Source organism: Dendroctonus ponderosae, unplaced genomic scaffold (genome assembly GCF_020466585.1).
Source record: "Dendroctonus ponderosae isolate FM_Combo_2020 unplaced genomic scaffold, Dpon_F_20191213v2 Dpon_F_20191213_7, whole genome shotgun sequence".
Classification (NCBI taxonomy): domain Eukaryota; kingdom Metazoa; phylum Arthropoda; class Insecta; order Coleoptera; family Curculionidae; genus Dendroctonus; species Dendroctonus ponderosae.
The window spans coordinates 1,135,114-1,146,502 of record NW_026018916.1 but is presented as its reverse complement, the minus strand read 5'-3'; the positions used below and the strand labels follow the sequence as shown (position 1 = coordinate 1,146,502).

The following is an 11,389-nucleotide window of genomic DNA, read 5'->3' as shown; positions in this document are numbered from 1 at the left end:
TTGTAGCTTAGGGTCACACCTACGGACCCTGAAAGTTTCGAATTTTCCCCATCATCACGGATTTTTTGACAAATTTTCAAAACTTTACAGCTGTTAAAAGCAAATATTTAGTGCTTTTTTGAATTTGTTTAAATTCTCGCTTCTCTGCTCAATCTAGAACACTTTTTGCATATCTGCTGCTTTGATTTTTGAATTATTCAATTACTTTGTACTGCGAATGTTCAACTAACCGAGTGTTTTTTCACATGAAGGCAACACCCTATTTCTGGCAACTAATTTGGGTCGGAAAATAGGGGCCAAATTAAACTAATACAATTCGGCAATTTATTTCCGACTGGAAAATTCCTGATTAAGCTTATAAATTGCTTCGCATTTGCCGCTGCACTAGTCGCATGCACAGACTGGATTAGCAAATGGTAAATTGGAAAAAGCTCCATTATATTGATTGTCGAGGGAATTATACGCAGTCAGTTACATAAGCTGGATCCTGATGTGTTTAATAATAAAAAATCGGGATAACAAATTAACACAGTTTGATTTATCCAAAAATCCCCCGTTAGCTTTGGGGTGGATAATCAAAAAGGCGAACTGAATTCAAACATTTATTTTGACGAGTTTTGTACATGTACGGCACAGTTCATTAATAAATGTGCTTAATGATTATAAGCTGGATAAATACAAAGCGAAATAAATAGTGCTTAGAATCGTGGATATTCTGGGGCAAAAAGGACGAGACCCAACGTTGAATTAGGAACACAGTTTTGGTGAAAAATCGGCAATTTCCCGGCGATTTTACGGTGCTTCCACCAACACACATGAACAGCATGATGGCACTTTGAATGTATCGTAGGCAATTCCCACCGTCGAGTTGAAGGTGGCCAGCTTAACACTCATAAAGTTCTGCTTGCAAATGCTTCGATACCCAAGCCTGATGTTCGAACACCGATAATCGCTAGAAATCAACAGCCAGTCATTTCTTTCACTAGTCCTCTGGAGAAGAATCTACCTCTGATTGCTGTTGATGCACCGCTCGGTTGGAATATGCTGTTTCAGATCATCCTGGTTAATAATCGTCTTTTTCGCTCCCTGAATGTTGGCCAACACTTGCGGAGCATAAGCCGGGTTTCTGCGTACCTTGCAGAGATTTTCGCTGTCTTCGTTCGTCCAACCTCCGCGATTTCCTGGCAAAAAAGCGGTTTAACCCACCAAAGGAAGCAGAGGGCTCTTGACTTACCTATCTGGGGCAGGCTGGGCTTAAAAAACAGCTTATGCTCCGGGTGCTTCTGGAAGAATCGCTGAATTTCACTAAGAGGGTAGTTCGGGTCCAGCCCGTCATTAGCAAGGAAGTAGTCGAGATTCACCTGGGGTTTAGATGAAGTATTTTTTTGCACAACTCGATGGCCCGATTGGTTGGTGTGGTTCGACTGCACTGGAAACAAATCGAAACTTTCGGTCAAAAATCCATTGTTTCGTGTGGATTAGCAAAGGGAGGATACGGCTGGAAACTGGTGAGTTTTCGGGCTTCCAGGCCGTGCTGAAACTTTTTTCCGGAAGTTTTTCCGCAATGGACTAAAAGCCCGAAAACTCGCCAGTTTCCCACGCATGTGTTGTGACGAACCCTTCGAGCCCCAAAGCGATTTTTGGCGAGTTTGGGGTTTTTGTGTGCAAACTCGGGCTTTTTCAGGCGTTTAGGCCGTAGCGAATTATTGTTTCTTCCTAAAGTTTCGCAAGCATGAAAAACTTGCAACTTCAGAGCAGGATTTATCGGCACACAAAAAATAAAAAATTATTTTCATTTCTTTTTGTCACAAACTTACCCTTAGCATGACTGGAAACACTCTTATTAACTTTTCCATTTGGCAAGGCATTTGAGCTGATCAGGAGCTAAAACATGAAAGAAACTGTTTGATAAAGTGAACTTTGGAGCTGGATAAATTCTGATTGCGTCAAGCGATTTTGTCTCAACTTGAAGCGTTATTTAGCCCCATTTGTTTTGTCTGAGCCAATGTTTTTTCTTCCATTAAGCAAGGCAGACAAGTTTTCTACAGGGTGGCAAATGAAAATGCGAAATTTCCGAAAGGTCGGCTTGCTGCTAGTTGGACAAAAAATGGTTTTTTGGGCTTCAACTTTGTGTTTTTAGCCGATCTTTCCTGTTTACACTGTGGTCTGAAACAATCAGACGATAACGTTTTGCTCTTGGCCCGATTTTCAGGATCTTGAGCTCATATGGAAGCTAAAGCTTCCTTAGACGATTCAAGACGAAAATTCGCGCCCTTCTACGGCACATAAATCGGTGAAAGAGAGGAAAAATTGTCACTACAAGAGCAAAAAGTTGATTTTTTGAAACACCACTTAGAAGAGATGAGGAAAAAATCCGAAATTTTGTATCGAGATCCAAGGCTTATCGCACATGCTGTGGTGTAGAAGCGCAAAAAAATTTTTTTTAACTCAAAGCTAGCGCAACTTTCACCCATTTTGCATTGTTTTATTTGGCAAGCTGTAGAAAATTAAACGGGCACACTAATTTTTTTTAAACACGCACTAAACAACGCTTCAAACCGGAATAGAAGCGCTAGCAGCAAACAGAATTGATCCGGTTCCAAAGTTGGTGTAAATCCATCAGTGAAACGTTGATTTGATTCAAGTTTTTATAAACGACTCTTTGCACCTATTAAATAAAAATTAAAAATTGAATCAACCAGTTGTACTTACCGATAAAACGCACACACAAAAGGCAGAATATTGACAATAATAATCCATTAAGGCAGGCGAATGTTGAAAACCCGGAGCGAAAACGGCGACGAAAAAGATAACGGAAGCCAAAACCGAAGGGGATTTCCTGAAAATCGACCGATCCGCACACGCGAAGTGCAAAATGTGCTATTTATTGTGGCATTTATTTAAATAAATAGTAATTGGGATTAGATTTTAACTAGCAAAGGGGTAGGGGAACCATGCAGCTGGATTCCCACGTTAGAGCGGAATATGAATAGTTGAGTACAAAGTTTCTTAGCACTTGTCTTCATTGTTTCTTTGGTAGTTCACTGTTCAAAAAGCCCTTAATTTTTTTGTGCTAACAAAAGATAATTTAGAAACGTTTTTAATCAGCAAGCACTTTGGATTGACGCTGTCCCTGGCCGGGATTTTTCCCATTTTTGTCAACATGATTTCATTCAAAATAACTCAACCTACACTTCTGGAAAAAGTGAAAATTACCATATAAATACGTTGATAAAAAGAAAATCCCATCGAATTTAAATGCGGGACACGTTTCGAGTTGTTGTACCCATGTTTCATACTCATACATTTGCAGCGTCCAATATTATACAGCAGCGTGTCCACCGATGAATATTTTGTTATTTCTTGTATTATCAGTTAAGAGGCTCGTTTTAAACCATAATTATTCTGTTCACTTTTCCTCAATTCGCAACCGTTCATGGAACATCGGAACACCATGAATTGGGAGGCGTTTAAGTGGCTTTAAAACCAAAATTGTTTTAATGAAAGCGCAATGAGAGTGTAACTGTAAAAAATCCGATGGGTTCAGATCTGAAGCAGACGGAGTTCAAGCAGTCAGACAGAAATTCTACCCAATTCCCTCGATTTTTGGTTGTTTTTATTGCGAAATTTACTCGCTTGAAAAGGGCCAATAAGTCAAAGAAAATCGTTCTTCGGTCTAAAAACTTCGCTTTTCCATTTGCTTCTATTCCTTTAAAGGTGAGGAATTTCGAAAAAAAACCCTAAACCTTAACGCTTCCTTAAAATTTCGCGATTTTTACTTGCTACTAATTTTTTAAAAGTTGGTAAAGACACAATTAAGACGAGACTCGAAAGTTCTTTGGACGCTCCATCAGAAAGGTCCGAATAATTGCTTGGATATTTTCAGCCGTTTCAAAGTTTCACGCTCTTAAAGTTCGGCGCGGCCTAAATTTCGCATTTTTGCTTCCAGCTGTTTAAAGGTTGGACATTTTTGCAACAATCTAGACTTCCAAAGACGGAGACTGAGCTTCTGAGGCGCCTTGACAAAAAGGACGCAAAACTGCTGAAATTCGTGTTCGGCTAGTTTGGATCAGAACATTCTGGCGTGTCTAATTCTGAGCTCGTAAATTGGTTCCTGTATTTTTAAAGATTCTTGACCAGTTTTTTTCCAGTAGTTTTGAAGATCGAGGAATCCAAATTTCCTCTCTCTTAGCTCTTAGGTCGTCATTTAGGGAAAAAGTCTTGGTTCCCAACGTTTAAGGCCCAAGAAACTCTGAAAAAAGATCACCAAAAACCCACCAGTTTCTTCAACATTATTCAAACGTGCGATTTCCCTGCATTAGCTCAATGAAAATGACCGGAAAAATCAGTAAACGCGGGAATCATTTAACATTCTTAGTCTAGCAGATGATTGAGAAAGCGGCAGGAATTCCCTGCATCTTTGGGTGCTTGAAGAATACATTTGTCACAGTGCGCGTCATCAAGGACATGGGAAAATCAAGGATGGGAATGATAAATTCTTAATCCTGATGGAAAAGCCAGCTTAGCTTAGCTCGGGTCACAAAGCTTCTGAAAGTAGAATTTGCCCCAGCAGGAAACTACATTAAGTCATTGCAAAAAAATGCATTGAATTGCAAGCACAACTCCATATAAGTCGAAAATTGCGAAAACCACACGCTTTACGTTTATCGGCAATTTGTCTATTACGCTCGCTAGAATCAGTGAATCAACCGCTGAGCATTTCACGTTTATTAAATGCGTTATTCCTGAACAGCAGCAAAATTAGTTCTCAATTTTTACTCGCATTTACCCGAAGAACCGAAGAAGCCTTTGCACGTGTGCTTCAATAATTGAAACCACCGTGACTCTTTCTAATCGTTCTGGTTAAGCGGCAAAGTGTCCAGATGAAGAAGCGATTTAGTCCCTGAGTGCGGTTATTTACCTTTCTGGTCACAGCCGATTAGAGAAAATCGGCTTTTTTCTGAGGTCTGTGAAAACCCACGATTTGAATGCCCGAAATGGACCGAAAACCCGACCTTGATGATGTGCATGAAAAATTCTCTGAAAAAACTCCTCGCAACCTCCTTCCCTGCGGTATAGAGATATGAAAAATTACTACCATTTTAATCAAAGTTACTCTTTGGTTGCATGTTCGTTGATAAAATGGGCAAAGTGTAAATCTCACAATGGAGCCATTCAGCGCTCAACGCCGAGAATATTAATAGTCGGAAGTGGGCAAAATTTGGTTTCCTGGACGCGCAATTAGCATCGAGTGGTTCCTGGTATATAAAGACAACGTGAATCCTCCTCTTCTCACATGATCTGCAAAGCCGCAATTTTCAGCCATAGCGGGCAACGCACTAGTGATTCACGCCGAATAGTGGATTTTTGTACGGCTCAAAATGGAGCCAAGTTGTATATTTATTGTCCTCGTCTGCCCAGCACTGGTAAGGTTTCAGTCAAACATCCTTCCTAAGAACCGCCTACTAAGAAACTTAAACTTACTTACTAAGAAACTTCCTAAGAACCGCAAACTCTGTTTTTTTCAGCTCATTACCCAATGTCAAACTCACACCATCGAGCTCAATTTACAAATAAACTTCCCCAATCCCTTCAAGAAGACGCGTAAGCAAAACTGTGGACGACTTTTTTAGCTCCTAAAACTCACTACAATCGGAAATTTGCAGACTTGGACTATTCGACTCCCACAAACGCCCAAGAGTTCCAAGGGAGTAGTGAGGATGAGTCCAACTATCCCAGTCACCCGCAAGTTGGTAAGTTTTACATCACCAAATTTCCACTTTCCTTGATGGCTTTTGCTGCTTCCAGACGGGCGATTGAAGAAAGTTTCCACTAGCGAGGCCGAAGAACAATGCAAAGTTGTAATAGACGCAGAATACACTCCGAAGAAGTTGAAGAACATGGCAGGCTTGGAGCGCGCGATTGTAAACCACGTGGGGTTTCTTCAGGTGATTTACAGGGAATCGTGCCAAAGGTATCAAGGGCTTGAAAGGGGAGTGCAAATTTTTGGCAAATCGTGTTACTTTTTTCAGTGGCCGGGGAAGAAAATGCGGAAACAAACTGGCAATCTTCGGCTTTACTCCTGCATGCGTTCAGGAATACAGACCGGTAAAGTTGCTGATCCAGAACAGCAACATCCAGGATGGTGGCACTTCAACGGACTGGTTCTGGATCGAATCCTTTTGCACGTGTAAAGGGCTCAAGTGGAACAAGTGGGGAAATAATGAGCGGTATTTTAAGCCTGAATAAATCGCTAAGGGCTCAAGAGTTTTTCGTTTTCTCCTTGCTTGTGTTGGAAAGTTTCCGTTTGTGCTGTTGGGGCTTGATGAGGAAAATGGTATTGAAAAATTAAATAAAAATAAACCTTGTTGTTGACCAGTTTTTTAAGGCGTTTCGAGCCATTTCTACATAGGAAACTGAGGTGAGAATCGTTCAGTTTTCGCGCACAGTTTCGGTTTGGTGTCTGAAAAAATCCTGAAAACGCTCACCGTTAAAGTGAGGTTTTCCTCATTTAAAGCCGCAGATTTCGTCTTTGGAGAGGTATTTTTCTAGTGGGGAGATTTTTGGCTTTTCCAAACAATTGTTTTTATCCATCTATCTATACCAAGGGCATTCGCTTCCCTTTAGTAACTGAGAACATCCTGGAAAATGCGGAAAATTTCCTAAATAAGCACGTTTTTCCTCACTTAAAGCAGCCGATTTTCTCTTTCAAGTGATGTTCTGGGCAGGCTTGAACTATTTTTGATTTTTCCTTGATAATACTCTTTTTAAACTCGTTCATTTATACAACGGCCAATCGTTTTCCCTTAGTAACTGAAAACATCCTGGAAACTCTCAGAAATTTTCTAATCTAGTGAGTTTTTCCTCACTTGAAGCAGCCGATTTTCTTTTTCGAGTGATGTTAAGAGTCACATTCAGATATTTTTGGTTTTTCCTTGGCAAATTTTTGAAAAATCCGTGTTGTCCAACGACCGATCGTTTCGATTTAGTATCTGAAAAAATCCTGAAAATGTCCATAAATTTCCTATTGAACTAAAGTTTTCCTCATTTAAAGCCGCAGATTTTGTCTTTTCAATGATGTTATAGACCGTATTCAGATATTTTTAGTTTCTCCTTGGCAAATTTTTGAAAAATCCGTGTTGTCCAACGACCGATCGTTTCGATTTAGTATCTGAAAAAATCCTGAAAATGTCCATAAATTTCCTATTGAACTGAAGTTTTCCTCATTTAAAGCCGCATATTTTCTCTTTCCAGTGATGTTATAGACCCCGTTCAGATGTTTTTGGTTTCTCCTTGACAAATTTTTGAAAAATCCGTGTTCTCCAACGACCGATCGTATCGATTTAGTATCTGAAAATGTCCATAAATTTCCTATTGAACTAAAGTTTTCCTCATTTAAAGCCACAGATTTTCCCTTTCCAGTGATGTTATAAAGCGTATTCAGATGTTTTTGGTTTCTCCTTGGCAAATTTTTGAAAAAGTTGTGTTGTCCAACGATCGATCGTTTCGATTTAGTATCTGAAAAAATCCTGAAAATGTCCATAAATTTCCTATTGAACTAAAGTTTTCCTCATTTAAAGCCGCAGATTTTSTCTTTCCAGTCATGTTATAGACCACATTCAGATATTTTTGGTTTCTCCTTGGCAAATTTTTGAAAAATCCGTGTTGTCCAACGACCGATCGTTTCGATTTAGTATCTGAAAAAATCCTGAAAATGTCCATAAATTTCCTATTCAACTGAAGTTTTCCTCATTTAAAGCCGCAGATTTTCTCTTTCCAGTCATGTTATAGACCGCATTCAAATATTTTTGGTTTCTCCTTGGCAAATTTTTGAAAAATCCGTATTTACCAACGACCGATCGTTTCGATTTAGTATCTGAAAAAATCCTGAAAGTGTCCATAAATTTCCTATTGAACTGAAGTTTTCTTCATTAAAGCCGCAGATTTTCTCTTTCCAGTGATGTTATAGACCGCATTCAGATATTTTTGGTTTCTCCTTGGCAAATTTTTGAAAAATCCGTGTTGACCAACGACCGATCGTTTCGATTTAGTATCTAAAAAAATCCTGAAAATGTCCATAAATTTTCTATTGAACTGAAGTTTTCCTCATTTAAAGCCGCAGATTTTCTCTTTCCAGTGATGTTATAAACTCCATTCAGATATTTTTAGTTTTTCCAAGGCAAATTTTTGAAAAATCCGTGTTGTCCAACGACCGATCGTTTCGATTTAGTATCTGAAAATGTCCATAAATTTCCTATTGACCTGAAGTTTTCCTCATTTAAAGCGCAGATTTTCTCTTTCCAGTAATGTTATAGACCGCATTCAGATATTTTTGGTTTCTCCTTGGCAAATTTTTGAAAAATCCGTGTGGTCCAACGAGCGATCGTTTCGATTTAGTATCTGAAAAATCTTGAAAACGTCCATCAATTTCCTATTCAACTGAAGTTTTCYTCATTTAAGGCAGCAGATTTTCCCTTTCCAGTGATGTTATAGACCGCATTCAGATGTTTTCAGTTTCTCCTTGGCAAATTTTTGAAAAATCCGTGTTGTCCAAGGACCGATCGTTTCGATTGAGTATCTGAAAAATCTTGAAAACGTCCATAAATTTCCTATTTAACTGAAGTTTTCCTCATTTAAAGCCGCATATTTTCTCTTTCCAGTGATGTTCTAGACCGCATTTAGAAATTTTGGCTGTTTTCTTGAGGAATTTTTGAAAAACCCGTGTTTACCAGCGGTCAGTCGACTCGCCTTAGTAACTGAAAAATCATCACCGACAAAACAACAACTATTTTGTATTCACGTTTCGCCAGCACGAGTGGCTTACATCTTCAGGGGTTGTTTCCTGTGTCTTTGAGCTTCCAAAACGTATTAGAGAGTTTAATATCGACGTTGTGCCGAGGGGTTTGAACGCAAAAACACTTTCACCTTGTCGATTGATCAGTTTTTCGCAACAAATCCATTGGAAACAAGAGCGTTTGTTGGCCGGCAAAAACGATAGAATGTGCAGGATGGGAAGTTTTTAAACAATCACAACTTCAAACAGTTGAAAATACCTAATTTCCTGTAAAAATCAGTTCAACTTTTAACGAAAAGAAACTGGTAAGTTTTTCAGTCTTAGCTGCAAATTATTTTCCATAACAGCGTAGAAGCGTAAAAAACCTGAACAGTTTTTTTGCTTTATCGAACTGAACTTCACTGGTTTGCATTTTTTCTACTTATTAATCTTTGGGCAAACTTTCCACTTGAAAACTAAAGCTTTCTTAGCGCTGTCTGGCGTTCGAAAATCCGCGATTAATCCACATTGGAATTAGGCATAACGAGGAAACTTTCTGTTTACAGCATCACTTAAAATCGGGATTAAACCTTAAGAGAAGTTTGTCGCGAAAACAAGCAAAGCGCGAATTTGCCAAACAATCGGAAACAATGCTTTTTAGTTAACAGCAGCCAACTTGCGGATACAACAGTACAGAAGTTAAGATTCAATGCGAAATCTGCAAACTGCAATCAAATGAAATTTGCCAAATTAGTTCGCATAAAGTACCTAGTTGGAAATTTGCATTCAGTGTGATTCGATTCAAATTTAGTTGCGCATTATAGCTTTAGTTGGGGAAAACTGGTCAATCATGTGGATGATTCAGTTAAGGCTCTATGAAGGTTTAAACCGCTATGAAAATACAGAAAAGCTACACTTTGATTCATCCAACTAAGAAAAACGTTCTTGCAAATCCACTACTGAAAGCTTATCGCCGCACTAAACCCGGTCTTAAGGAGTGATGTGGTACAAAGCCCTCATTCATTCGCTAAACAAAACAATAAACAACATCACGTCTAAAAATATGAATAGATTATAAATAAATCGCTTCAAATCCCACTCTGGTTCAATTGCGACCATCTTCAGCCGCTTCCTGCAGTACTGGCTAATCGCAGTGAGAAACAGTAGAGGAACACTTTGGAGGTCCCGATCAGCCAAAAAAACCTTCGGCAGTTTTTACTAGACGCGATTGGATCCATTGTTTCAATGCGTCTCCAAGTGATTGGAGCAATTGGCAAAAATGAGGTGCTGGTTAGTTTTGCTGTTGATTTTAGCGGTAAGTTTTCATATTTGCTCGATTTGCTCATAACTGACAGAATTTTTTTCCTGGAGAAACCAGCAAAAATTCATCGTTGCACATTAAATTATGCATTCAATTGCTCGCAGGCTTTATGCCTGTTGCACAAAGCTGATTGGCTATTGTTTGAAAGGTTTATTCCAGTCTGGTCTGGAGACCCAAAAGTCCAAGTTTTGATCAAAAAATTATATACCTACTCAGTGTGTTGCATAAACCAACCAGCTGAATCAAAAGGACGATAGCCCGATGCAACGATAAGCAACAGTTAATTATGAGCAATCGTTAATTATAAACAAAAAAATCGCATTTTGCCGGCGATTACTTAACGGACAAGTTTGTTTGTTTCAGTACATGGCCAGCCACTCAAACGGAGCGTCCTTCAATCAATTTGAACACTATGGAAGCGTCCACGGTAATTTTCCAGTACACTGAAACACTGAATCGTGCCCAAAGGACTCCACATATGAATTTTGAAGTTCTAATTATTTAAAGGTCATAATCATCAGCATGACGAGCCTTTCAGGCGCCAGAACGCCACTAAAGGGTCTTTGAGCAGCCTGGAAGGTGATGCTGAAGGGCCAGTGCTCGATATGGTGGAGCGAGATCCAAACTATCCCTATCGGGAAGTGAGGTACTTTTTGCGAAACAATCCGCTTCTCAGGGATTATTTCGTTGCTGCTGCCACGCCTCAAATAGGTAAGTTTGGCAGAAAAAGGTCACAGTTCTTTCTTTGAGAAACCTTGCCTAAAAACTCGCAGTTTCATCCCCAGACAGCAGGCTGTAAAAATGTGTTTTTCTAATTTTTCACGTTGACAAGTCGCTTTAAAACTCGACAAATTGAAGGTCTTTGTGAGTTTTTAATTAGGAAAGAACGCCATTTTTCAGGGGCATTGTTCCAAACTTTTCCTTTTCAACGGAGATTCCATCGAAAAACAAAGCCCACTAAGTCAAGTTGAAGTCCAGATTCCTCAGGATTATTTGCGTCTTGGTGGATGACTTTAATTGTGATTTTTAACTTTACAAGCATAAAAGATAAGTTCTATATTGTTGAGGCGGATTCATTTTTTACCAACTTCTTTTTGGGTATTTCGCCTCAAAAATTTTTGTCTATAAAAAAGACAGAATTTCCTCACGTCTTTTATTACAGATTGATAAATAGTGCTCCTATTTCGCAATAAGGACGACTTATTTATCAAAAAGTAATCAAGAACTGTCACCTAGAGGGTATCCTGCGACACACTTAGGCTCAAGCTGTAAGAGAAAATTCCAATTAGTAAAGA

The 11,389-nt window shown here is 39.1% G+C and overlaps 3 protein-coding genes across 3 annotated transcripts; 2 read left to right on the top strand and 1 right to left on the bottom strand.

The window, feature by feature from the left end:
• Positions 1-589: 589 nt before the first annotated feature.
• On the bottom strand, positions 590-2,874 carry LOC109543937. Its single transcript, XM_019913876.2, has 5 exons — positions 2,713-2,874; positions 1,818-1,884; positions 1,235-1,429; positions 1,007-1,181; positions 590-952 (listed from the first exon to the last, which is right to left on the bottom strand). Exons 1-5 carry the CDS (start codon positions 2,758-2,760, stop codon positions 793-795), a joined length of 645 nt encoding a protein of 214 aa, XP_019769435.1. The 5' UTR covers positions 2,761-2,874; the 3' UTR covers positions 590-792.
• A 2,507-nt stretch (positions 2,875-5,381) lies between these two features.
• On the top strand, positions 5,382-6,249 carry LOC125505127. Its single transcript, XM_048668271.1, has 5 exons — positions 5,382-5,426; positions 5,529-5,604; positions 5,667-5,753; positions 5,809-5,974; positions 6,033-6,249. The coding sequence occupies exons 1-5, from the start codon at positions 5,382-5,384 to the stop codon at positions 6,247-6,249; spliced, it is 591 nt and encodes a 196-aa protein (XP_048524228.1).
• A 3,607-nt stretch (positions 6,250-9,856) lies between these two features.
• LOC109543936 lies at positions 9,857-10,805 on the top strand (the record flags this gene model as incomplete). Its single annotated transcript, XM_019913875.2, is given in 3 exon segments — positions 9,857-10,088; positions 10,458-10,521; positions 10,602-10,805. Coding segments are annotated over 3 exon segments (304 nt in total), but the record flags the coding sequence as incomplete, so codon positions are not given.
• Between the last annotated feature and the right edge of the window lie 584 nt (positions 10,806-11,389).

What these genes read in the sequence shown, in the direction of transcription:
- LOC109543937 (XM_019913876.2), bottom strand. Translation starts at nt 2,760, where the DNA reads ATGGATTATTATTGTCAATATTCTGCCTTTTGTGTGTGCGTTTTATCG. An exon ending in GCCCAGCCTGCCCCAGATAG is followed by an intron (nt 1,182 to 1,234) that starts GTAAGTCAAGAG and finishes CTTTTTTGCCAG; the next exon opens with GAAATCGCGGAGGTTGGACG. An exon ending in TGCATCAACAGCAATCAGAG is followed by an intron (nt 953 to 1,006) that starts GTAGATTCTTCT and finishes GTTGATTTCTAG; the next exon opens with CGATTATCGGTGTTCGAACA.
- LOC125505127 (XM_048668271.1), top strand. Translation starts at nt 5,382, where the DNA reads ATGGAGCCAAGTTGTATATTTATTGTCCTCGTCTGCCCAGCACTG. An exon ending in TCCCAGTCACCCGCAAGTTG is followed by an intron (nt 5,754 to 5,808) that starts GTAAGTTTTACA and finishes TGCTGCTTCCAG; the next exon opens with ACGGGCGATTGAAGAAAGTT. An exon ending in TACAGGGAATCGTGCCAAAG is followed by an intron (nt 5,975 to 6,032) that starts GTATCAAGGGCT and finishes TACTTTTTTCAG; the next exon opens with TGGCCGGGGAAGAAAATGCG.